General features: G+C 35.9%; 5 protein-coding genes across 6 annotated transcripts; 4 read left to right on the top strand and 1 right to left on the bottom strand.

The window, feature by feature from the left end:
- Positions 1 to 8,149, top strand: LOC125213266 (ASI1-immunoprecipitated protein 2-like). The gene is made up of 11 exons (XM_048113712.2): positions 1 to 432; positions 2,214 to 2,987; positions 3,609 to 3,694; positions 3,773 to 4,236; positions 4,395 to 4,892; positions 4,982 to 5,651; positions 5,748 to 5,978; positions 6,082 to 6,206; positions 6,421 to 6,776; positions 6,986 to 7,411; positions 7,504 to 8,149. The coding sequence occupies exons 1-11, from the start codon at positions 364 to 366 to the stop codon at positions 7,993 to 7,995; spliced, it is 4,191 nt and encodes a 1,396-aa protein (XP_047969669.1). The 5' UTR covers positions 1 to 363; the 3' UTR covers positions 7,996 to 8,149.
- Positions 8,150 to 8,922: 773 nt separating this feature from the next.
- Positions 8,923 to 12,260, top strand: LOC125214789 (uncharacterized). The gene is made up of 5 exons (XM_048115946.2): positions 8,923 to 9,083; positions 9,310 to 9,442; positions 10,753 to 10,846; positions 11,706 to 11,786; positions 11,861 to 12,260. The coding sequence occupies exons 1-5, from the start codon at positions 9,050 to 9,052 to the stop codon at positions 12,002 to 12,004; spliced, it is 486 nt and encodes a 161-aa protein (XP_047971903.1). The 5' UTR covers positions 8,923 to 9,049; the 3' UTR covers positions 12,005 to 12,260.
- A 235-nt stretch (positions 12,261 to 12,495) lies between these two features.
- On the bottom strand, positions 12,496 to 13,461 carry LOC125214788 (AIG2-like (avirulence induced gene) family protein). Its single transcript, XM_048115945.2, has one exon. The coding sequence runs from the start codon at positions 13,316 to 13,318 to the stop codon at positions 12,749 to 12,751; it is 570 nt and encodes a 189-aa protein (XP_047971902.1). The 5' UTR covers positions 13,319 to 13,461; the 3' UTR covers positions 12,496 to 12,748.
- A 2,415-nt stretch (positions 13,462 to 15,876) lies between these two features.
- Positions 15,877 to 17,415, top strand: LOC125212367 (protein RGF1 INDUCIBLE TRANSCRIPTION FACTOR 1-like). Of its 2 annotated transcripts, none has more exons than XM_048112513.2 (4): positions 15,877 to 16,019; positions 16,211 to 16,405; positions 16,497 to 16,709; positions 16,828 to 17,415. In XM_048112513.2, exons 1-4 carry the CDS (start codon positions 16,017 to 16,019, stop codon positions 17,047 to 17,049), a joined length of 633 nt encoding a protein of 210 aa, XP_047968470.1. In that variant the 5' UTR covers positions 15,877 to 16,016; the 3' UTR covers positions 17,050 to 17,415. The 2 variants fall into 2 exon arrangements, with proteins under 2 accessions (XP_047968470.1, XP_047968471.1); XM_048112514.2 differs by having other exon boundaries at positions 16,002 to 16,125.
- Positions 17,416 to 21,712: 4,297 nt separating this feature from the next.
- On the top strand, positions 21,713 to 24,868 carry LOC125211524 (F-box only protein). Its single transcript, XM_048111354.2, has 2 exons — positions 21,713 to 21,953; positions 24,379 to 24,868. The coding sequence occupies exons 1-2, from the start codon at positions 21,784 to 21,786 to the stop codon at positions 24,500 to 24,502; spliced, it is 294 nt and encodes a 97-aa protein (XP_047967311.1). The 5' UTR covers positions 21,713 to 21,783; the 3' UTR covers positions 24,503 to 24,868.
- The last annotated feature ends 387 nt before the right edge of the window (positions 24,869 to 25,255 follow it).

Genomic DNA, 25,255 nt, shown 5'->3' with positions numbered 1-25,255 from the left:
TTCCGTAGAGGCAGATATATCTGTGTGTGAATTGAGGCAGCACAGCCAAAACCATATAGAAACCTAAAATAAAACTCCCATCTTCTTCATTTTCCCGTTGATTTTGCAGCAAACATTCTCTCTGAAGCAAATTCAACAAGTTTTTGTATTGAGGATTTCTTCTAGATCCTTTCACCACAGATGTTGATTCCAGTGAATGTTTTTTGATTCATCCACTCCAATTTCCCCTATTAATCAATTAATATCCAGAGGCAAACAATTCATATTTCCCGAATTTGGCTTAATTTATGATCGCGTGAGCTTTAATCGATTTCGATAATTGCTCGGAAAATTAATGCCTGATCGACCGGTGGCAGCTCGTCGATGAGAAATCGGAGAGAGCGAACTCTCCAAGACCTATGCGATGCCACTCCCACTCTATCTCAGCCGCAGGCATGTTTTTTTCGCTGCCCTTTTTGAAACCTACTCTTTTAGGGTTCAATTGATTCCTCGCATTTTTATCGCCTTTTAATTGATCTTTTGCAAATATCTGGACGCTCATTGTCGTGGTTCTGTCTCAAGTTTCGGTTTTGATTTAGTTAATTGTTTGATTTATGTGAGATACGTGACGAACTTGCAGAATTTATGGGTATTGGGTACTGGATTTGTCTCTGCACACGGATGCATAATTTGTCTGGGATTGTTATTATTCGACAGGTGTATAGAAGCTTTTATTGGATTTAAATGCAGTTGTGTTGTTGGAGTGTTGGCTGTATTATGTGTATGGATGCTCTGGTTGTGTGTGCTAGCGGTTGGAACTTTAGTTTTCATTATTGTACTTTAATGTGTGTTGTCGGATTACCCCGTATTTTGAGGAAATTTTAGGATGAAAGGACCAAGTGATGACGCAAATTATGACTCTGCTGTCCAATATGGTGAACACTTTGGGTATCATGTCCTGTCGCATTTATCTCTCCTGTCTTGCTCTTCCATGTTTGTAGTTGCCCTTAATTGTCAGAAAGTGCTTACCTTTTCTATTCATAATGTTTTGATGGTCTAAGATGGTACTGGAATATACTGACTTTTGGTTTTGTTTAGGCAGATTAGGTGAAATTAGTCAATTTAAGTTCGATATCTCCGTTGTCTATTCCAGTGTCAAATTGCCAATTCTGAATAATGGAAGAAGCTTGATTTTAGATAAAAGTAAAAAGAGAAGCAAGGAGAAACTTATATAAGAAAATGAAGGTCATTGCTAATTTCCATAAAGATAGCCAGGCCTAATGCTTGAGTTTATAAGTTTGTTTGAAGTTAATTCTTTGGAGGTCCTCCCATTTATGCTGCCCTTTCTTCTGGTTTTCACTACTAGTAATGAAGCAATGCAATCAATCTATTGCTACCGTTCATGTTCTCTGAGAATCTATGTAAATTTTATCCCAGAAATTTGGGCAACTTGTATTTCTCATCTTTTTATATTATCTGTTGAATCCATATTATATTTATCAGCAGGACTATGTTGGGTTTCATACGACAAAATCCTTTCTTAGTTTCTTACTGTGGTTTGGCTATAATTTATGGCAAGCAATGTTCATTAGGTTGCGAAATAAGTATATTTGTTCTGTACAATATGTTAGTTCATTCTGCATTCCTGCTTCAGTGATTAGTAGCTCTTTTATATTGTCTTTGCGATCATCATACGCATTTGCCTCTATTCTCTAAACTAAGTAATTGCAAACGTAAAAATTGACACAGAAGTTGGTGTGTTAGGACATTCATCAGTATAAGAAAAGTAATTGGTATTTTAGGCATCAATCTGTATGTGTATTGACTATCTTATCTCTTTAGCAGTCCTATTTCAAAGAGTTGTTCATCACTTCTAATTCTAATTTATCAGAGATCACAAAATATCTTGTTAGCTACTCTGAATTATCTGCTGAGAACCAAGTCCAACAATTAATATTCAATATTGAAGAGTTGTGCTGGATACTAGATCTATTTAAATGTTATCTGGAGAGAACTCGTCGTTTACTTATTTGGCATGTTTGATAATTGTTTTTATTAGTTAGATGACAATGTTCCATCTATATACTTGTTAGCAGTTGAATCATTAAATGTGCAAGATAGCTGTTTACTGCATTGTGATCCTGCTTTCCACTATGATACTTCCAGCACCCAATCTTTCCGGCTTGATTTATTCTCTGAAGTTAACTAATATTGTTGATATGTTAATTGACCAGGCGACATCTGAAAATAGCAGCCATTGCTCTGGTAGAAGCTTAAAGGACTATCGAGGGAAGTCTGGGACGTGTAACGTGTGCTCTGCTCCTTGCTCGTCCTGTTTTCATGTTAATAAGGTTCTGCTGAAATCAAACAATGGGCATGGTGGAGAAACCTGTGCTGGGAATACTGAAACTGAGCAACTAAGCATACTGAGCACTGTTGGAGGCATGGATTCAACTGCTGATTCTTTTTCTGAAAATGCAGCAGGCAAGGCTTCTTCAACGACTTCCAATGCATTCGATGATAGTGTCGTGCACTCAAAGGGTGATGGCCTGAGATCTCTGGAAGGGCATGATGATTGCTTGTCATTTGTCAGTGGGGCTGATGAACAGTTTACTAGAAAATCTGACATGGAAGATAGTGGGAATAAGTGTAATAAGCAGAACAGTGGAGAAATTTTTAGGAAGATGTCACCTAGTAGCTCACAAACTGCTGATGCTACTGAGATGCAGAAGGATCAGAATACTTCTGAAGCTTCCAATGGCAAGAACCTACCACCGGAAGAAAGAACAGTGAATGTAAATGATAATAAGTTTTCAGATACTAAAGTTGAGCTGTTGAATGGTTCAACTGAGCATTTAAATTCATCACCACCTAATAATGTAGCTTCTGACGATGTTTTCGGCGATCCTCCAAAAATGGATCTCAATTCCACTGAGAAGAGTGATGACATGGAGATTGAACTTCATCCAGCTGATGAGACTGATGACTCAGATATGGTGGAAGAAGATGTAAGAATGTGGTATTCAGTCATATTTCGTATAATTTGATAATCTGGTTGATCATTATGTTTCAGTGGTACTAATTCTACTCATACATCTGGAACAACAAAAACATTTCTATGTCTGGAGATCTCTCTAATAAAATTTTAATCTGTATAAGTATGACTCATTATGGATCTACACACCCTATGATTATTCAGTAAACTATTAAATTCTTCTAGTCTTCTCATTCATTAAGTCCAGAGGTCATGAAACTAAAATTATGTAGTGTGGGCTACCCTTATATTTTAATGTATGTTTGCACAAGTTTCATTACAATACTGGTATTCAGTTACATAGTTATTTTTCTTCTATGCTACTTTATATAGTACTATTTGATACTGTTTATATAGTTTCTGATGACCATTTCTGGACTTTTTTTTCCAAATTGATTTAAGATAATAGTACTAAACACTTGATGAACAACATCTGGTCCCGATATTGCTATTATACCGGTATTTGCACATATTAAGAAGGTTGAAGATTTGAGGTGTTCATAAGCAAAGATATTACACTTATTACAATATTGTCATGCATTAATAATTATTTTCAGACATAAGAATCTAATAAAATTTCTTTTCTGTTGAACAGGTAAAAGTCTGTGATATCTGCGGGGATGCAGGAAGGGAGGATTTACTTGCTATATGCTCTCGGTGCAGTGATGGAGCAGAACACACGTAAGTCTTTGGATTCTCTAGAGTTTCTAATATGTGATGTTGCAAAACTGTGCAATTGTAATGATGCATGTTTCCCAGATACTGTATGAAGGAAATGCTGGAGAAAGTCCCCGAAGGGGAATGGCTTTGTGAAGAATGCCAAACACTGGAGCTGGTAGGAAATGGAAAGCAAGAAAAGATTGGAAGTATGGATGAAAATGAGAAAAATATTTCGCCTGGTCGAGTAAGTGAAAATTTAAACAACTCTGATTTTGAGGGACACAGAACAAAGAGTTCTACAAAAAATATTTCTAAAAGGCGTAGAGATGATGAAGATGCCGAAGTTTCTTCTATTGCAAAAAAGCCTGCCCTTGAGTTGACAATTGGGTCGCCAAAGACGTCCAATTCCAAACTAGCTGTTCTTTCTCGCGAGAGTTCCTTAAAGAATTTAGATAAGTGTAGACCACGGTCTCCAAATCATTCTAGTTTAGACACAATCCCAGTTAATGATGCTACAGAATTGGCAAAGCCTGCTTTAGATGCACGAGGGCTCAATTTACGAGGTTATAATGCATACCTTGTTCTTTTTCTTTTAACTTTGGCATTGAGTGGACATGTAGTCTGACATGTTAAGTTAGTCTTTCATGACTTTGAGGTTTCCACTGGCAGTCATCTCAGTTCTTAGTCCTTCATTATTGACAACTTCTTTCTGTTCTTGCAGGTAATTTCTCAAAATCTAATTCTTTTAATTCTCTGAATTCAAAGCCAAAGGTCAAGCTCGTAGATCAAGTTGATATTCAGAGACAGAAATCAGCTAAGGAACACGGTTCTTTCCGTCTTAAGGAGGGTGCAGTTCGATCTATAGGCAAATCTATGTCATTTAGATCTACAAATTCTGATCGTTCTGAATCAAACATAAAGATGTTATCTCCTAGACCTTCTAACATCCAGGACGTTAAAAATACAAAAGAGAGGAGCGCATTTGAACGTCAGCGCTCTTTCAGAACAGAACACCCATCACATAATTCAGCAATGGGTGATTCCATGAATTCGACATCGCGAATCGGTAAAGGACCATCCTCCAGGGCAGAATCTTCACTTGCCTCCCCTGCCAATCACCAGGAGGTGAAGCCACTACAGACTGATGGTAAATTAGCAGCATTATCTAGGTCATTTAGTCTTGCATCTCGAAGGAATGCAGATTTACCCAGTACTACAGGTAGAGTTTGATTTCAGCTTTTTGAGCTGGTTTCTTTTAGTACTTTGAACTAATAATATTTCCGATTCATGTTATATTTGCATGACCAGGTGAATTCAAGAGACCGTCAAAACATAGGCATAATAAATCTGCGCTTTCATCAGCCAATGGAGCTAATAATATTGAACAAAAACATAATCAGACTAGCTTGAAGCAGGATCCTCCCTCATGTGGTGTTTCTGAAAAGTTGTCTATTAGTGCTAGTGAAGGTGTATCTGATGGATTGGTTCAGTCTAAGGATATAGCAAATTCTGCTGACCGACCGAGGGACTCTTCTGGAAACGTATTGGGCCCACGGTCCTCAAGAGATGAAAGTGACAACCTGAAAGCTGCAATTGAAGCTGCTGTTCTGAGGAAACCAGGAGTCTACAGGAAGCATAGAGCTTCTGGTCAATCTGATGAGTCATCCGTGCGAACTGTAGCTCCTGTTGCTTCTCATATAGACCACACGGCAGGTGCCAAAAGTAGAAAACTATCTTCTGATGTGGAGCTAGCTGAGAGGCTTCTAGTATCTCGGAATTTCACTGCTGACCCTCGTAAAGAGGAAACTCTCAATAGTGTAAAGCGGTCCTTGCTGGTTCGTGCGGAGGGTGATTCTTCTGGAGTTCGAGATGGTGTCCATATTGGTCTTTCCTCGAGAGATGCACTCAGTAATCTCCCAATAGTACTGCCTATCTTGTTGAAATCCATAGCAATCCCCGAGCATGAATATCTTTGGCAGTATGCACTTATCTCTCACTTATTTTATTTTAAATCTTTGCCTCCATAAAAAGTTGGTAGCTTCATATTCTCCATCACTGTGCTCTGTATGTGCAGGGGAAGTTTTGAGATTTGTCGAAGTGGTCAAACATTTGAGTTGTGGGATGGAATTCAAGCTCATCGATCGACATGCGCCTCACCTAAAGTTGTTGAAGCTACAAACAAATTTAATAATAGAATTTCACTCTATGAAGTTCCTCGTGCAAGCACCTGGCCTATTCAGTTTCAGAAAAATGGTGTTGGAGAAGATAACATAGCCCTTTTCTTTTTTGCTAAAGATCTTCAGAGGTACTATTTTTGTTGTTTTACCTTACTTAGTCACAAATAATCGTTATCAGTTTGATTGTTATTGACTTGTATCCAAAAAATTGACATCTCTTTAATGGTACAGCCATGAGAAGATGTACAAAGTTTTACTGGATAATATGATGAAGAATGACCTTGCTCTCCGAGGAAATATTAACGGTGTTGAGCTGCTCGTATTTCCATCTAATCAGCTTCCTGTTAATTTGCAACGTATGTGAAGCAACTGTCTCTATTTTCTTCCCAATTTGCACTTTTGCAGAATAAGTGGAACAGTTATTTAACATAAACTTATGAAATTAGGAAACTGGTTAGGGAATGTTAATTGTCGTAGAAAATTGAATGTAGAAGTAACTAAGTCATACTTCTTCTGTTATCTAACATTGTGAGCCGCAGTACAAGTTATTTTTTTTTCATCTACGTGCAGGATGGAATAGGTTTTTCTTCCTTTGGGGCGTTTTCAGAGAAAAGAAAGAACCTAGCCTGCGACAAACGCCCGAATCCACAATTGCACCTCGAGATATCCCTCCGCCTATAATGTCTTTGCCTGAGAATAAATGCTCACTCAGGCCTATTTCTGATAATGCAAGCCAAGATGAACATCCAGGGGTTGAAGTGCCTGCTTCAGAAGAGTTGCGAGGTTTACCTAGAGCTATCAAAAGTGACGTTGGTATGGATAAATCTCCTTTGGATCAGCTTGGACACAGGCTAAATTCTAGTTCGTCATCTGTAGAAAAAAGTGATGGTCCAAAGCAATGTGGAGAAGTGAGGGATACTTATCAGGTACTGTTCTGTGTTAATTTTTCTGGCTTCACACGTTGCCTTTCTTTGATTCGTGGTGTCGTCTTAATTGGCCTCTTTCTTTCTGCTCTTCCTTTTTCATGGTAGTGGAATGTTATACTTGGTTTAGCTTGATGTTCACAAATATGTAGTTTTGCTTAGCTGATGTTTACTAAGCTCTATTCTGCCGTTGTTTATATTCTTTCGCACAGGGAAGCAGCATCAGGTCCAGCTGCAGCCCTGCTATAGCTGTGACTAGTCCTGATGCCGGAAGGGAGCAAACGCAAATGGAACTGGACACTCCACTTGGCAATCCACATTCACTGCTTGATTCATCCAAATCGGTGGCAGGCACTTCTAAGGGTGACGCGTGTGAAGGAGCTATATTGGAGAAAACATGTCATAAAGATGAGTTAAAATCAAGAATGGATGTTATTGATCTATCAAGAGAAGCAGAAATGCCCATGGAGGGCATTAAAGACCTAAATGTGGAACCCGACAAATGGGTCTTTATCCAGAATGAACCGATGCTTCCTGGACAGTCATCTTCAGGGAATCATACTCTTTCTTCTGGCACTGGTTATACATCACCCAGAAAGGATAATATGCACAACGAAACGGTCAACCCACTTGAAAAAGTAAGTACAGACAGACGAACTCTAACTCGCTTGTATACATGGCAATTTTATATTTATCATAGACTTGTAACGAGGATGGTTTTGTGGCATAGGTAAGCCACGTTGCTATGGCCCCGTACTCACTGCAGAGTCAACATGTTGAAGCTGATCTTGGGTCCATCCCTAAATACTATGAACACGGACATGGTGAAAGGTTCTTCTTCCCCGTGCAATCGCAGCCTGTGACAGACTCAACCCTACCCGACAGATATATGCCCTGGAAAACGCGTTTACTAGATGATGATAGGCTGAGTGACAAAGCACCGAATCTAGAGCTTGCTTTAGGGGGTGAAAGAAAACTACTGACGTTGGGCATTGAGCCGCCATTGGTCAGTAAAATAGACCATAAAGTAGACGAGGAACGTATTCTTGAAGAGGCAAGGAGGAAGAAGGCGGAGGAGGATGTATCGGCGTCTCTCTCCCTTTCCCTCTCTTTCCCCTTCCCGGAGAAGGATGTGGATGCGAAAAGCGAGCTCCCGTCTCAGAGGAAACATGTGAATACCACTTCCTCAAGGCTTCTCTTTGGAAAATTGAGAGACAATTAGATAGCTTTTGCGTTAAACTGGAAACCATCACTCTATAATTTTGCTAGGCTTTTTTTTGTCTCTTTAGTTTGAAACTCAATAGTCCTAAATGGCTGGTTGTATATATGTAGAGTATAGGAGCCGTGACACTGAGATGAAATTTTTTTCTCATCAATTTGCCTTTTTCCATGTTCATTATTTTTACTTCTTTTTTATGACAGAAAAATCTGATGATATCAATAGTGGGATTTGAACACAACTAACTACTTACAAATATTTCATTGGATGTAGGTTGGATCTGAATATATACAAATAGTTTGCCCCAAGTTTGTAAGGATGCAAACAAGGAGCCTTGTAAACAACTACGGCAAATGCTCATTGTTGCATGTTGGTATACGTCAACACGGATCTAGAAAATGAAACTTATACAGTTGAATATAGGGAAAAAGGTTGCGACAATAAATAACAAATGAAAAACCAAGTGTTATAGCCCTGCTATAGAGTTAGACCTAACCCTCCGTTTCTCGTTCATAAGGACCGATAGTGGGGTTAGACTTATCTTGATCCCGCCTAAATACGCATTAATAAAATTTAAAACAACCAAGAAGTAAACGAGAGTGTGAAGAAACCAATGCAATTCTAACATGTACTAATTGTTTTGGAATAATAAACAAATGCGAAAAGGGAAGCACATTACTAGGTAAAATTATCGGTTCATGATTAAGTCGATTAGGCTAGTTCAACCATGAATTTTACAAATCATGATCAAATTGATTGATCTTATCAATCTATAACGACTCAACATATTAGCGATTTATATGTTCAAATCGGAGCGGTTAACGCATCGATTTTTAAAAACTACCCTTTCAAGTTTAAGTGAATTGTGATTTTTTTTGTTTGCGTCGAATCGCCATAGTAATGTTTGCATAAATTGGATATTTTTCCAATAAATCCCAATTCTTATCTCTTTCTACTAATTTTACTGAAAATCTCTCTCTCTCTCTCTCTCTCTCTCGCTTCGGTCTCTCACACAGCTGCGTCTGAAACTGTGGTAATTCCGCTCATCACATTTCCGATGGCATCTGCGGTGGTTCCGTTTTCTATCTCCGGTAATAATTTAGACGCTTCTGCTTGTGGATTCGTTGCGATCTTCCCCGAAACTCCCCCCATTCAACTATGTGCATCTTAGCTTTGTGTTCCAGTTTTAATTAATGCTCTATTCTATGTTTCTATATCCAAATGATTTCAACTCTAACCACGAGATTTAGAATGCGTGTTCTGTTTGTTTTTTTGTGCCGGCTAAGATTGTAAACTAGTATCTCGGTTCTATCGCAGGAGGAAATCATGTAAAGACCAGCGGTATTTCGATGGCCAACTCCGGTGGTTTGGCGAAGACGCAGCTGCTAGCAATTCGAAGCAAGGCTCGCACTCGCAACAACCGTGATTTGTCCGTTCGCGCTGAGTATAAGTATGAAATCCCTAGCTACAATTTTGTTTGAATTATTAGGAGGAATATAAATTAACACGCGCTTAAAATGATGCAGTTATGTCTTGAATTAATTTATAAAAATTAGATGATAGTAGTCTTAATGAATGCTTTGAGGTAGAACCCCCCTGTGGGGTTTTCGGTAGAAGACTGAGTTCGTATATGTGTTGTTTTGTGGTAGTGGCTATATTTAGATAATAGGGGGAAGGGGACAGTGAATGCTATTAGAATTGATGATTGGTTTATCGATCCATTATGGGTTTCTATTGAATGCTCTTCAACTCTACTTTGCCTCGTTTGTTTAGGGTTATTTGCAGGTTATTTGTCTGAATCATTTTCATGATCCACTCTTCACTTACTTTTTTTGTTGCGGAAAACGCATTTGGTTGACTTGTCTGGATCATGAACTTCGTGGTCATGTTATTCATGGCTTTGATGAGTTACATATGGTTGTTTTAGCTAAAGTTTCTAGTCATTCATCCTCCTTCTATCTTGACACAAGGAATGATGTAATGCTACTCTAATCTGGCTTGCTATTTTCATGCTTCTGCTTTCTTAGCATTCCCTTGCTCGATAGTAAATTTGGGACCCTTCATCCTTCAAGCATTGTATATTGGGAATCATATTTGTGTCTATTCTATACTATTTCAAACATTTAATACAAAGATATTTGATACCGGCATGAAGGATGATGTTTTGAGGTAAATTGTTTGGGGGCAGTTGGCTAGTTAAGTATGTTTGGTGTTATAGGTCATGGATTTCGTGAAGTGTGTCGTAACAGGTTTAGGGCTTTAGTGGGAACTGGGAAGTAAGTTTCTTGTTATATTTGGTCAAAGTTAACCACCTTGGTTGCGTTTTGGCTTCTCTATGTCTAGCTGGAGTTATCTATCATTTTATTATAGAAAATTGGTCATATTCATGTGGATGTTATCTCTTTGCAACTTAAATCCATATCGCTCCTGCTATTGCTGTTATACTTGTACACATTGCCTTTGGGCTGTGGCTGGCTGCTGCATATGGATTTGAAATTCTGCTTTCTTCCTTTTCATTCTATACTATACAAGCACCAACTGTGGATCATGGCATAAGTCTATGAAGATAATCTCTCAGTCTTGTGATATATGGATTTTACACTCTTATGTTTATCAGAGTAACCAATGTGCTAATAGTAATAAAATTTGGATTTTACACTGTTATGATTATATGGATTTCTTAAAGGCATAAATCATTTGTGCCATTTACCAGCTATAAGTGGCACTACCTGTTGATTTATAAGATCTTTGTACTTGCAGTGACCGCAATGGTGGAAATGGTGCTGATTTTGCAGCTGGCTTCATTATAGGAGGTGCAGTATTTGGAACACTTGCATATATTTTTGCTCCACAGGTAAGTTTATATCTTTCATATCTCACGTGCTACATTTTTTAAAATCCCAGAAGCTTAATCTAAAGCACATTGGGGCTCTGTTGGTCATGCTATATTATATTTGTGAGATAAAAAGGTGGAAGTTTTGGATTTGTTGACACCACTAGTCAAAAAAGTTGTTGAGACTCTTGAGAGTCAGTTATTATGTCAAATATAGTGCTATTGCATAATTCAGAAAGACCTTCCGTGCTAGGAATGGTGTTTATTTTGGAAGGTTCCCTAAAATACACTCATATTGATCAATTTGGGCAACTTGATTATTAACTTTAAATAGTCTGCAACTTTAAGCATCTATATCTTTTATTTTTGGCCTGGATGGGGCACTTTGCATACCTTTCGCAAGGTCCATCATTTGGATCTTCTGCAAATTATATGACATGCAATTTGAATAGATTTTTCTAAAAATTTGTAAATGACAACAGGAATATTAGAACCGTCTTCATCATTAAGATGTGTTTCAAATGCCTTAGAATGTTGACCTTAGTCAAACCTGTTTGAACTCAGCATAGTAGGTTGAACTGAAAACCAATTATGTTTGAACCCCAGGAGCCACTAATAGTAAATTTGAACCAAGTGTTTCTACTCAATACAGTATTACAGTTCATTAGTTTCCACATGAATTGAGAGCTATTTAATCACATTGAGTTTAGTGCTTCACATATTATGTGGGAGAAATTGCTCTTTTACACAAAATACTCCTTTGGCTGAAGGAATATGCTGCTGTGGAAGGCACACAAACATGATGCACGTCAAAACTTATGCTACTATCATGCATTTCATTGATTCAATGTATACACTCTGATTTTATTTCTGTTTCAAGATAAGAAGATCTCTGCTAAATGAAGACGAAGCTGGATTCAGGAGGGCCAAGCGTCCGGCATACTATGATGAAGGTTTAGAGGTAATGGTCGTATCTGCAACTTTCTTGCACTGATCACCCACCAATTTCTTGACATTCTCTTTCTGAAATTACAGAAAACCCGACAGACCTTAAATGAGAAAATCGGCCAACTCAACTCAGCTATTGACAACGTCTCCACCCGATTGAGAGGCGGCAATAATCTGCCTCAGGTGCCTGACGAGAGTCTTGAGACTGATGCTGAGGAAGCTGCACTGTAAGAACTGGTTTTCTTACATATTCATGGTTGCAGGATGTTCGATCTTTCCCGTTTTAATAGATGGTTTGTTGAGCATGTAATTACACATGTGAATGGATGCTTTCAGTGCATAACAGTTTATCTCCTTTAGCAAACTCCATTATGAGTAGGAAGAACACCTCAACTTTAGAAATTATTTGTTCATGGCATATTCGAGGAGCTTATTTTCTACTATTTCACATTTTGTTTTCCTAATAAAGATTGTGGATGTTCATTCAGCCCAAACTGTAGTCTGTTAAATATAGTAGAGGTTTAAGGCTAATAATTTTAACCCGGCAAGTTTCTAGTCTGATTTTTCATAAAATTTTTAGATTGTGAATTTTATGCTTATTCTATATATATGATCATTAATAAACAGAAATATCATCATTAGATTTTAGGTGATTAGGTCAGTTAGCCTTTTGAACTAGTCCAAAACTCGAACATTTAGAATTAAAATTGTAAATTTCTAACTCCGTCAACTTTTAACATGAGTATTCTGCAATCCGAATATAGCTTGGATACAATTTTTTTTTTTGGAATACAAAACCAAAATTTTGCTTAAATTTGGAGAAATAAAAGAGAGACACGTAACATTTGCCTCAAAAGCATATTTCTTTACGTCTTTTCCGTTCCTTTCTTAATTAATCATCCAACAATAAAAAGAAACAGAAATTTGTGGAAGCAAAAAAAAAAAAAACATGAAAATAGGAGGCCGACCCGGATCCTAGAGAAGGACGGGTTCGGGGTGGGCCGGATCCGAACCGGACGAAACAAAGAGGCGAATTTGATCGAGAAATGTGAGATGCTGCGGCCGATCCTTACGCTTCACGTATCCCCTCGCCGCCTTCTCCGTGTAGCAGTTATACGCCTCCTCCTCTCCTCCGCCGCCGCCGTTCCTCCGCCACATCGCCTCCGCGTAGCTCCGGTGCGCGTAGTAGGCCTCCGCGTCGACGATCGCCGTGTCGGCGTCGTCGTCGGTGTGGATCTGGATCTGGATCGGGCGGCGCTCGTAGTGGCCGCGCGAGATCCCCTCGAGGTCGTCCATCCGGGCGAGCGCGGCGGCGGAGACGGCGTAGAGCTCGCCGGAGACGCGGTGGCCGCGGCCGGGGAGGTCGAGGAGGAAGGGGACGCGGAAGGGGCCGCAGACGAGGGGGAGGCGGAGGGCGGTGCGGCCGGAGCCGGCGAAGGCGGCGTCGCCGGAGGAGATGAGGTCCTGGAGGAGGTTGTGGTTGGAGAAGCCCTGCTTCAGAGTGCCGTAGGTGAATATCAGCGTCGCCGCGGCCGGCACTCCCATGGCGGAATTCGCTTTTTGCTTGCTTCGGGAATTGTGGAGATTTCGATTTCTCTCTCTTTATTTGAGAGAATTATGATGTTTTCGTACGGTAATTTACCATTGAAATCATTGCTCCGCTGCGGCTCTCTCTCTATATATATATATAATGTGTGTGTTGCTGTGTGTACGTATCCGTGGTATGTGGTTGGCCGTTTTTATTTTAGAATAAAATAAAATAGAATAAAATAATAAGGGGTGGGGCCCGCTGATTTGATTTCGTCTCTTCCTTTTTCTCCATTGCCCTTATCAATTCCATTAAAGCAAAACGACAAAATATTATTGTCCCAAGTCAAATTTGCTTTTTACCTGCTATTTCTCCACTTTAACTATTTCTTCCATATTAAAAAAATAGAAATATTTGAAATGATACAAATTTTAATACATAATTAATAAAGTAAAAGAGATGAAAAGAAAAATAAATAAAGTAAGAGAGTGAGAGAGAAAAAGTAGAAAAAATAGAGTTGGTGGACTGTGGGTCCATGTCCTAAAATAAAAAATATCTAAAGTTTCTATTTTTAACAAACGGTAAAAAATAGAAATAGTTGTTATTTTTCATTTTTATAAAATGAAAGCAAAAAAAAAAAACAAATGCGACTCTTAGGCCATCTCCAACCATTTACGCCAAACTCAAACCCATTTTTGAGTATATGTCACACCAAAAAGTAGTTTTACTCCAATCATTTACACCATCTTTAAGTTTACACCATTTTTGAGTATTTGTCTAACAAAATTTTGCGTAAACACCATATTTGGTGTTATTCTATTAAAAACCCTAACAATGGATTTGAGTTTGGTGTATAGTCAGAGAAATTATCCACATCAAAAATGAGTTTTGGTGTACGGTTGGAGATGGAAGGAATGAGGTAGTAACATTTTTATAACATCATTTATTCCGATTCGAATGCATATGCAGCTTGTGAAAACTCACCTTGAACAACATTATCATTGCTTTCTTTCACTTGCAAAAGAAAAGAAATAGGAGTTACTAATATGTTCGATAAAGAGAGGTAAGATAAACAAAATTCATTGACTATTTTTAATTATGAAATTAATTTATTTGGTATATTTTAAAATAGAAATATTAATCTCCTATTCGAACGGATTGAATATCTTTTATAAGGAATCGGAGGAATATGCGACGATTTTTTCCAGGAAATCCCCAACGGAAAATACACACTATTCCTTCCTTTTCTCTCTTTCATTACTTTATTCTCTTTCTGCTTAAAATCACGTGTAATATACTATATTTAAAGTGAGACGAAAGGTGTGTTTCATTTGTCATACTTTATTTTCTTTCCACTTCCTCTATTTTATTCTCTCAAATTTTATTTTCTTTTCACTTTCTCTTTTATACTCTCAAATTTTATTTTCTTTCCAATTTCTCTCTTTTATTCTCTCAAATGTTGTAAATGAAGTAAATTCGGGTAGCAAGAAAGGTAGGGCATGTGACCCCAGACCTATAGAAAACTGTTTAAAACTAGTACGAGTAAATTAAATTGCATGAATAATATATATGAAATTCTTTACCAAAAAAAAAAATATATGTGTGAAATTTAAATGGTTAAATTTTTGTTATGGTAGCAACAAAGCCACTCTGGCATGTGAGCATTTCTGGTAAAGTTGATGTCACAATTACCAGTTTAGGTAATGAAGAAAATAGGTGTCTCCAAATTATATAGAACTCATTAAATTTGGTCATTTAGCTTTAATGGACATTAATTATTAAATTTGAACAATCTAGTCACTTGTACTTGGCAATAATTGCAATCTGTTGATCTTCCAGAAGCAGTTACTCTCAAACCATTTTGTAATGACCACATATTTTTTTCTTTATTATTCTTATTTTTAATAAATACTCCACTATATGTAGTCCACACATACTATATCATTATATAATTAGATAAATTGTCAGAAAAATTATAAAATTTAGTAATATTGTGTTCAAATTACTGTATAATTTAAATTATATTAATCTAGTATTATTCAATTAGTGTAGTTTGAGAGTCAGAATTTCTTTTCATGCCGAAGCTTTAGTATTACGACTAAATCATTCATCTATGCTCGTTATTCTCATCGTTTTAAGATGAATATTAGTAATAAACTGCGTTGAAATTTTGTTAAATTTATGTTAGTTGAATTTATTTATTTATTTTAAAAAAAATTATTGAAAAAGTCATGAAATATCCTTATAAATACTCGATGTAAAATGGCACTATAAATAAATTATTTCTGCTTTAATTTATTTTCAAAAAATACACTATAAAATACAAATGTCATAAATTTGGTGAGTAAAATTAATGGCAAATTAAAAATTCTCATAATTTGAGGTTGTGGAAATACATTAGTCAACTTCAGGGGACCAAGTTAAACGATTTTAATTAAAAGTAAAAGAGGATATAATAATAATAATAATAATAATTAATAAATAAAGTGAATTAAAATGAGTAGTTTGGCATTAGTCATGCAAGAAAAAGAATATCATACTAAAAATTATTATTATTATTATTGGAAAAAAAAAGAAACGTATTGGATTTTTCCATTGGCTTAGGCTTTCCTTTCCCCTTCCCCTTGATTTCAATAGAAAAAACATTGTCCACATTCATTTCCTCCCATTCTTCAAATTTCACCAAAAACTCCACTATTTCTGCCCCTGCAATCAATGGTGAGTAATCCAACTCTCTGCTTCAATTAATAGCAATACCTCGTCGATCGGCGCCATCACTTCACGATTTCAACAGTGTTCATGCATTTCATTGATCATTGATTGTGTGTGTGTTTTTCCGATCAATTCTTCCGATTAGTACAGTTTTGAGATGAATAGATTCATTATTGATTCTCCGATCACGATTTCAGGTCAGTTTCTACGGCGGCGGCAGCAAGTGGCCGCCGTGGCTGCGGCCGCTGCTGCAGAGCAGCTTCTTCGGCCAATGCAAGGCGCACGCGGCGGCGGCGCACAAGAGCGAGTGCAACATGTTCTGCTTGGATTGCATCGCCGCGCCGCTCTGCTCACTCTGCCTCGACTCTCACAGGGATCACCGCCGCATTCAGGTCAGATTCCTCGGAATTTCGTCTCCGATCGCTGAAATTTCACCTCGCGCCGATCGATTTTGACGAGCTAGGGTTTGATTTTGATCCGCAGATTCGGAGATCGTCGTACCACGACGTGATTAGAGTGGGGGAGATTCAGAAGTTTCTGGATATCGGAGGTGTCCAGACCTACATTATCAACAGCGCGAAAATCGTGTTTCTGAATCAGCGCCGCCGCCCCGGGAAAGGCGCCGCCGCCAATTCCTGCTGCGTCTGCGACCGCAGCCTCCTCGATTCCTTCACTTTCTGTTCCATTGGCTGCAAGGTCTGAATCTACGAATTCGAATTTGAATTTTGGTGATTCGAATTTGATCGATTGATTGATTGATTGATTATGCAAGTCCAAATAAAATGCCCTAAATTTCACCACTCTTTTGCTGTAGATCGCCGGAACATCGAAGAATTCCGATAAGGAGAAGATGAGGATTGATGATGGCGGCCGGGCCTCGGACTCGGAGACGTTGACCGGCGCCTGCTTTCATAAACAAGGTTTTGGAAGGAAAGCGCAGAGCTTCAGTCCGTCGACTCCGCCACAGACCGCCGTGGCAAAGCGGCGGAAAGGCGTTCCTCGCCGAGCTCCCAGCGGCGCCGTTTTAAATGAATAATGCATTATGTTTATTAAAGGATAAATTGAAATTGAAAATAAAAATAAAAAAAGTTTAGCAAAATGGTGTGTAGTGCATTTGTTTGCAACATAGCTGTACGTAGTAAATAGAAAATAAATAAAATGAGAGTATCGGGTATGGCTCGACATGTGCGGGGGTATTCGATACCAGGTCAGGTTGAGGTTGGATATTTCCCAAAACCCGACTCTCGTTTTACCCGCACTAATGAGGGACAAGAGGGATAAGCCTTATGATCGGATAGTTACGTTTAACCCAAATATGAATGTGACTAAGTATGAACTAGTACTATGCGTTTGTAATGATGCTTCTCACAAATAATTATATCCAATTTTTGTTGGGTCTTCATACTTTAATGTTTCATAGTAGTAATAATTATTATTTTCATAATTTCGTTCATCGTTTTGTATACGGCTGCAACCGTTTCTATATAAAAATAAAAACATGGAAAAAGTTGATTTCATATTCGTCCGTTCTATAGTAGGGAAGACATTTCTTTTCGGCATGCGATTTAAGAAAAAATGTGTTGAGTGAGTTAAGTAAAAGAAAAATAAAGTCGGAAATGAAAAAGGTTGAGGTATAAAGAGTGAATAAAGTAAGAAAGAGTAAAATAAGTGAAAAGAAATGTGTTCACTTTTATAAAAACAAAAAAAAATGACTTTACTACTATTAAATGTACCAAAGTGGTAAAATAACTCAACTATTATAGAGCAAAGTAGTATTTATTTTAGTGAGTTGGAAATGAAAATGAAGCCTTGATTTTTTATTTTACAAAGAGAGAGTATTATACTAATTGAATAATGGATTATTCATTATTGACTTATTCTTGCAGGACTTGAAAATTACTTGTAGTGGAGAATGGAGTCAATAATTTGGAAATTTTCAGTTGAATATTCTTGTTTTTATGTGGTTGAAAGTTCTTTCTGAGGGTGCTCCCATTTTTATGTTTCATAGTAATAAGGATTTTTCTTTTTTTTTTTTTTTTTTGCGTTTCATTGTAATAAGTTAAGTCTGCAAGTCTGCCACCGTTTCTATATAAAAAGAAAAGAGTGAACTACAAAAATAGTCCCTGGACTATGCATTTATCTCGCCAATGAACCCTGGACTTTAAAAATATCCCCAGACAATCCTGGACTAAGCGTTTATCTCGAAAATGGTCCCTTTTCACTGTTTCGTGACGAAAATACCTTTTTAGGGGGTTTTGGAGGGTTTGGGCAATTTGGTCTTTTTACATTTTAAATCTGATATTATTTCAGTTATGTACTAAATCTGATATTATTTCAAAATTATCATTCTTCTTCCCTTTTGGCATCCTTCACTTTGTTTCTTTATTTCAATATTAGATTTAATTTTATAAAATTAAAATTTTAAAATTAAATTTTTAAATATCAATAAAAAATTTTAATTATTACAATTACTATTAAATAACAAATTAATAGTTTTAATCAATATTTGATAGTGTCTAATATTTAATCAATATGGTACGACGACGCCTTAGTTTTAATCAATATTTAATAGTTTTAGTCATAAATAGATCATATAACACGATTTAGTCAACTTCATAATATTTTTAGTCAAATTCTCCTATACATTATATGCATATTTATTTCGGAATAAATCGTGTTATATGATCTATTTATGATTAAAATTATTAAATATTGATTAGATCTAAGGTGTCGTCGTACCTTATTGATTAAATATTAGACACTATCAAAATTGATTAAAACTATTAATTTGTTATTTAATAGTAATTTTAATAATTAAGAAAAATTATTGATATTTAAAATTTAAAATTTAAAATTTAATTTTATAAAATTAAATCTAATATTGAAATAAAGAAACAAAGTGAAGGATGACAAAATTAATAGTTGAATGATAATTTTGAAATAATATCGGATTTAGTACATAACTGAAATAATATCAGATTTAAAATGTAGAAAGACCAAATTGCCCAAACCCTCCATAACCCCCTAAAAGGGTATTTTCGTCACGAAACAGTGAAAAGGGACCATTTTCGAGATAAACGCTTAGTCCAGGGTTGTCTGGGGATATTTTTAAAGTCCAGGGTTCATTGGCGAGATAAACGCATAGTCCAGGGACTATTTTTGTAGTTCACTCAAAAGAAAAACAAGGAAAAAGTTGATTTCATAATTATTTTAGTGAGTTGGAAAATGAAGTCTTGATTTTTATTTTACAAAGAGATAGTATTATACTAATTGAATAAATGGATTATTACTAGTAGTGGAGAACGGAGTCAATAATTTGGAAAATTTCAGTTGAATATTCATGTTTTTTATGTGGGTGAAAAGTTCTTTCTGGGGGTGCTCCAATTTTTATTTAGTTTCGGGTCAAGAAAATAATCAGCAACTTTTGGCTGAAATAAAGGGGCAGCCACCAAATCAAGAATTAACATTCATCAGTGGTGTTTCCATTTTAATTGAAATTAGTATTTTTGTTGTTAATGGGGCACTAACATCGTAACATCCCTTAGTATATTTTCAAATTTTGAAAATTAATTAAATTAATCATGAAATTTAATTTATTTTCAATTATTTTATAATAAAAAAATATTTGTCACACATATAAAGTATTGTTCATATTTTCAATAAAATGTGTTCTTTTTTTAAATATAAACAATATTGTTTAACTCATCAGCTTGACGTCGATGTATGGTTATTCTCTGCTATATCTAAAAAGTACTACATTAGTACTATTTTACCAAGAGATAATTGAAAACAGATAAGTAGTTTTTCTTTTTTATTTCTTTTTTATTTTTAAAGATGCACGACAAGATAGTAATACTCCCTCCGTCTATCATTAGGAGTCTCATTTGTTGGCCGCACGAGTTTTAAGAAATGTTAAGAAAAATGGATGGAAAAAAAGTTAGTGGAATATGGGCCCCACTTGTATATATTAATTTTAAATGAAATGTGAGTGGAATGAATTAATCGAAGGTGAGACCCTATTACCATTTATAGTAAAAATAAACCGGGACTTCTATTCGCGGACGAACTAAAATAAAAAAACGGGACTTCTATTCGCATACGGAGGGAGTAATATACTTACTCCCCTAGTCCCTACAATTTAATAACTTGGTAATTTTTTTTACAATTTGCTTTTTGTCTAATCAAAAGATGCCCATTTATTTCATTACTATATTCTTCAAGGGCCAAAATGCTCATGCCTCCATCCTTTCTTCATCTTTTTATACAATTACTAGTACGGAGAACTATATTTGATATTATTCCATTTAATCTGCTCTCTAAGACATGACACCTAAAGTGATCCTGAAAAATAAATCTATGAAAATTTAAATTTCTTTAATTTTTTATTCATAAAGGCACCTGATAAAGTGATGGACGTATGCCAAACTTGAGCACAAAACATTTTGTACTAATAAATAACCGAATATGGAGATCAATCAAACAATCAAATCTATGTACACTATTATAACCAATTTTAATTCGATTGAAATAAAGACGATTACCATCAAATTCCACTATTGTTGCTTGATTCAAGTGTCGTCATCTCAGTGTCCTATCCTATATTATGACTATATTAAAATTTGATCTTATTCAATGATTTTTGTATCAATTTGGTAAAGACGAAAACAACTAGTACTTCTTTACACAAGAGACGCACTAACTTAGACGTTGATTCGATGCCAACTTTTGTTTTAACCATGATTGAAAGAGACTCAAATAATTGAGTTATTTTTTTCTCTTTTTGAAATAAGATCAATAATAATTCCTTATTTTATTCTTGAATCCTCATGCAAGTTGAACTCTCGATCTATTGATTGAGAGAGAATGAAATAATTGAGTTTTTTTTCTGATGACTCAAACCCTCGATTTTTTAACTAGATAGAATCCATGTTACCACCTAAGTTGTGTTTTATGCTTATAAAATAATTGAGTTGATATGGGTTTGTATTAAGTTGGTAGAAAATGATATTCGTAATGGATAGGCTCCATGAAAATATTTGATGCAAGTAAATGGGCCAGGCCCATTACATATCAATATATCATAATCATATCAATTATTCTACTAGTATTTATTTATTTTTTAAAATTTTGGATAATTTTTATCACTGCCGTCCTTTTTCAATGTAATATAATTAAAATAAGTGTATAAAATATGTGGAATACATAGAAAGAATAATAGTCAGTGACAGTGCATGAGGATTAAGAAGAATCAAACCAAAAATTGTAAGTTATCGGATTCAATCATTAAAATAGTTCGATATCAATATTAGTTACATAATTCACCATGCATTCCATTATCAGTTAATATATAATTGATCAACATAGTTCGGTATCAGTATTGGTTATTTGGTTTTCAATATAATTAATTAATCGATAGTACAATATTTTCATTTGATAATTTTAACTTTATGTATCTATTTAATTTATTTATGTTATTAATATAAATTCTTAATTTTTATTTGTAGTAAGAATAGCGTCGTTAACTTAAATTTTTTATAAAGTTATGTAACTATAAATTATTTTCTACCAGTTTAGTTGTATGCTATGCTTTTCAAAGAAAAATACATAAATTTAATATAGCTTTTATTTCTTTTCATAGTAAGTAAACTAAATACTGAACAAGTTTCGAGAATTAAATCATTTTCTAAATATTCTAAAATTAAAAAAGTATTCACACTGTATAAATATAAATCGCATAAACCGGTGAAAGGGGATTCCGTCGAAGATAAGAATGGACGGCGGCCGGAATTGCAACGGTAGAGCCGTTAAAGGAGCTGAAAATCAAAATCCGACGGTGTGCAGGCGGTGCAAAGAGCTGTACACGGCGGTGTCCAATTCCCCTAGCTCTTGCCGATTTCACCCCTCATTCTTCGTCTGCCGCCGCCACGACGATCAAAAGAGGTATATACATATCTGCATCTTATCGCTGTGATGATTCTCCGTTTTCGCTGCAATTGTGAGGATACCGATTCTAACTGTGGAAATCGAATTCGACTGAAGCTATATTTGCGATTACCGTAGCTGGTGCAAAGCCATTTCATATTACCAGTTTTCGATGTGAATTGTGATTTTTCTTTTATTCACGACCTAAAATTTCCATCTGTATTATCTCATTTTTATCGGTTCTACGTTTTCCATGATTCTGTTAGCAATTGATCTAACTTCCAATAGACGGAAGAAGAAAATGAGGGAAGGAGATAGGAGAGTGAAGGTTAAAGTAGATAGAGGTTGTAAGAGGAGCTGAAAACGATAAGAAAGTGAAGAAACTTTCGAAAAATTGAAATAGAGAGAGAGAGACTCCATAACTCTATGAGGTGTATCATGTTTGCAGAGAGTTTTCATTAGTTGCAATCATCATGATCGTTCCTGTTCAATGTAGTGAGAGTTCCTCTCCTAGTTCTGAAATCCTTAATATCTCATTGTTGGTAGTAGTGCATTAATGTAAGGAAAGTAAGCTTAATAGGTCACTAATTTCCTTCATCACTCCTCCTTTGTATGATATACTCTTTAACTAGGACATAATCCTTCCCAAAACGATCAAATAAATCAGGACTGCGAATAAAATTATTCAGTTTACGGATCTTTTGATTCGATTTCTCTTCTATGGTACATCAAAATGTTCTCGTTGCTATCAATATGAACACTGCCTTCTAGAAAACATCGTTTTCCTTATGGTGTGATAAGTAAACTACCATTTTGAATCATCCATGTTTGTGGGATTCCCCCAACACTAGTAGCAATTGCTTTGGTGATTTCTTTGTTTTAATGGCTACATCAGACACATTCATGATTGGAGAATGTTGGACAACAGCTAGTGACCATTGTTCACCACAATAAAATTAATCTTTGATTCTCTCATATTCTTAGGACTGGATGATGTTAAACAAGTGTTGGCATTCCAACCAAGTGTCAATATTGTTAAAATTTGGTAACTCCATGTTCTTTGTGGCAAGTCTGCTCATTATCCTAGATCAGTTTTCCCTTACGAAAGGCTATAAACAATCCATCAATGCAGTCAAGCTTGTCCACTAATCCTTGTCTTTGTTGAACTTGCTTACAATTAAATAATTGAGAAACAGCAGATACTAGATAATCATGTTAGACCAAACAACCTGCCAATGTAGAGTCAGGAATTATTCACCACTCACTAGTTTCCCCTTCAATTCACTCTGTTAAAAACAGGGAAAAGGTGCATGAAGAACCCTGAACTAGAGTTGGATTATGCAATGGAACTGCCTTATGTGTTAAGATCTAACAGGAGAACTCATCCCCAGCAAAACTAGCCTATTGGTCTATAAACCCCATCTGTTGCTTACAACTGACGTTGGACAAGTTTCCTTGCATAATAAGGTCTCTAAATTAAGCTAATAAAATTATTTACAAATAAATTATTTAATCAACTGATTTGATTGATCTTTCTATGTTGCACACCCAAAAGGGAAGATTTTTATTGCTATCAATTGTCTTTGTGCATGGTGAGTTCTGGAATCTTCTGTTCCCTCATATTCTAAAGGGTAGTTTGGTAGGGTAGATAACTCCTCTATGTTGGAGTAATATGACCAAAATGATCTAAAATGTGTGTTCTTTTCATGGTTTGTTTATTTATCTTCCCTACCAAACAGCACTAAGAGGCATGAAATGACATGAAAAGCATAACTTGAAAACTCATTTCCTTTTAGACTTCAAATGGAGTATATGTCTATCAACAGTCTTCCCAGGATCAAGTATGCTGAGCTACCCTGTTCAGTGCTTTGATTGCCTTACTCCAGATTCTCTGCGGTTGTTTCATTGACTTGTTATGTGGATGGAGCTGGTTTTTATCACTATGAGAGGACTTTTTAAAGCTCCATTACGTTCTCGACAGTGAAATATGGTCTTAGGAGGGATTGGCATTAATGAGAATGCACTACACAGTATCAAATTAGATTAAGGCGGTCTTCATATTTTCTTATCCGTGCTTTCTTATTTCTTAAAAGAACAAATTCTGAAATTAGATTAAAGCAGTCGTCATATTTTCTCATCCATGCTTTCTTCTTTCTTAAAAGAATAGATTCTTGGCAGCTGAGTGTTGATTTCTCGATTACCCATCTATTTAGTTTATCACATTGGCTATATTTGAATTGATGGACATTCCCGATTCTGGGAAGCCGAATGTTACATTTTCTAGTACTACAAGTCACAATATTCTCATTGTTGATGTTTGTGTTATTATACCTGAAACTAGTTTATTTTGTCTGTTTCTATAACCACATCAATGATGTCTCTCTCTCGATATGGTCGGGCAATAGATTCTGTTGTTAACAAATATCTGTGTCATGTATTCAAGGTACTACGAACTGGGACCCGATGATCCACCCTATGCAGCCAAGTTTTACGATTGTTGTGGAGCAGAAGACCCGGCCGCACCCGGCTGCAACACCAGCTTTCACATTTCATACGATGATGAATAAGCACGGTCGACATCAGTGAAACATTAATCGAAGCAGGTGTGAATGCAGAAAGAGCCTCGTGACTACATAACTTTTCTAGTTGAAGATGGCATGAAGAAGAATAAATGAGGGAGATAAACATAAGTGGTACACCTCTTTTTATCTGTTTCTGTCCCCACGTTTTCACCTATATGTGTATGCTTGCATTCTTCATTTAGTTAAATAGGCTTGAAATTTCAATGTGACATATTGTGGTGCATGCATTATTTATTTTTCTGCTAGTTATGTGACAACTCATTTCTACCTGTTGGTTTGGATTCTCAGAAACATAACTTATAGTTGTAAAATAAATAATGATACTATAATATAGTCTTCTTCTCTTGTTTATGTTTTTGGGTTAGATGATCGAGTTAATTGTCTATAAAATCACAAAGTTTGGTCAAATTTTTGTTTAATAGTAACGTAAATGTATATTAATATAACGATGTTAACGACCAAACAATGTAATTTTAAGCTTAAGAAACTAAAAATAATAGCACAAATATAATCAAATGGGACAACTAAGAATTTTTGAAACATTGTGATTTGTCATGCAAATTTTGAAGGTTGTGAGATAAATTAGAATTTTATTGAACTTAGTGAGTTTATAGGCAATTAATCCTAAATAATTTGGCATTTGAAATTTAATGGTTTGTGTGAAGTTAGGAGGAGGGTCACTTTCTGTATTTATTAATATGGATTAATTATTATCGGTGATTATATTCGATATCATTA

This window comes from Salvia hispanica, chromosome 3, assembly GCF_029641045.1.
Source record: "Salvia hispanica isolate PSC_SH4W2 chromosome 3, Shi_PSC_v1, whole genome shotgun sequence".
NCBI lineage: Eukaryota > Viridiplantae > Streptophyta > Magnoliopsida > Lamiales > Lamiaceae > Salvia > Salvia hispanica.
This window is presented reverse-complemented; position numbering and strand designations above follow the sequence as displayed.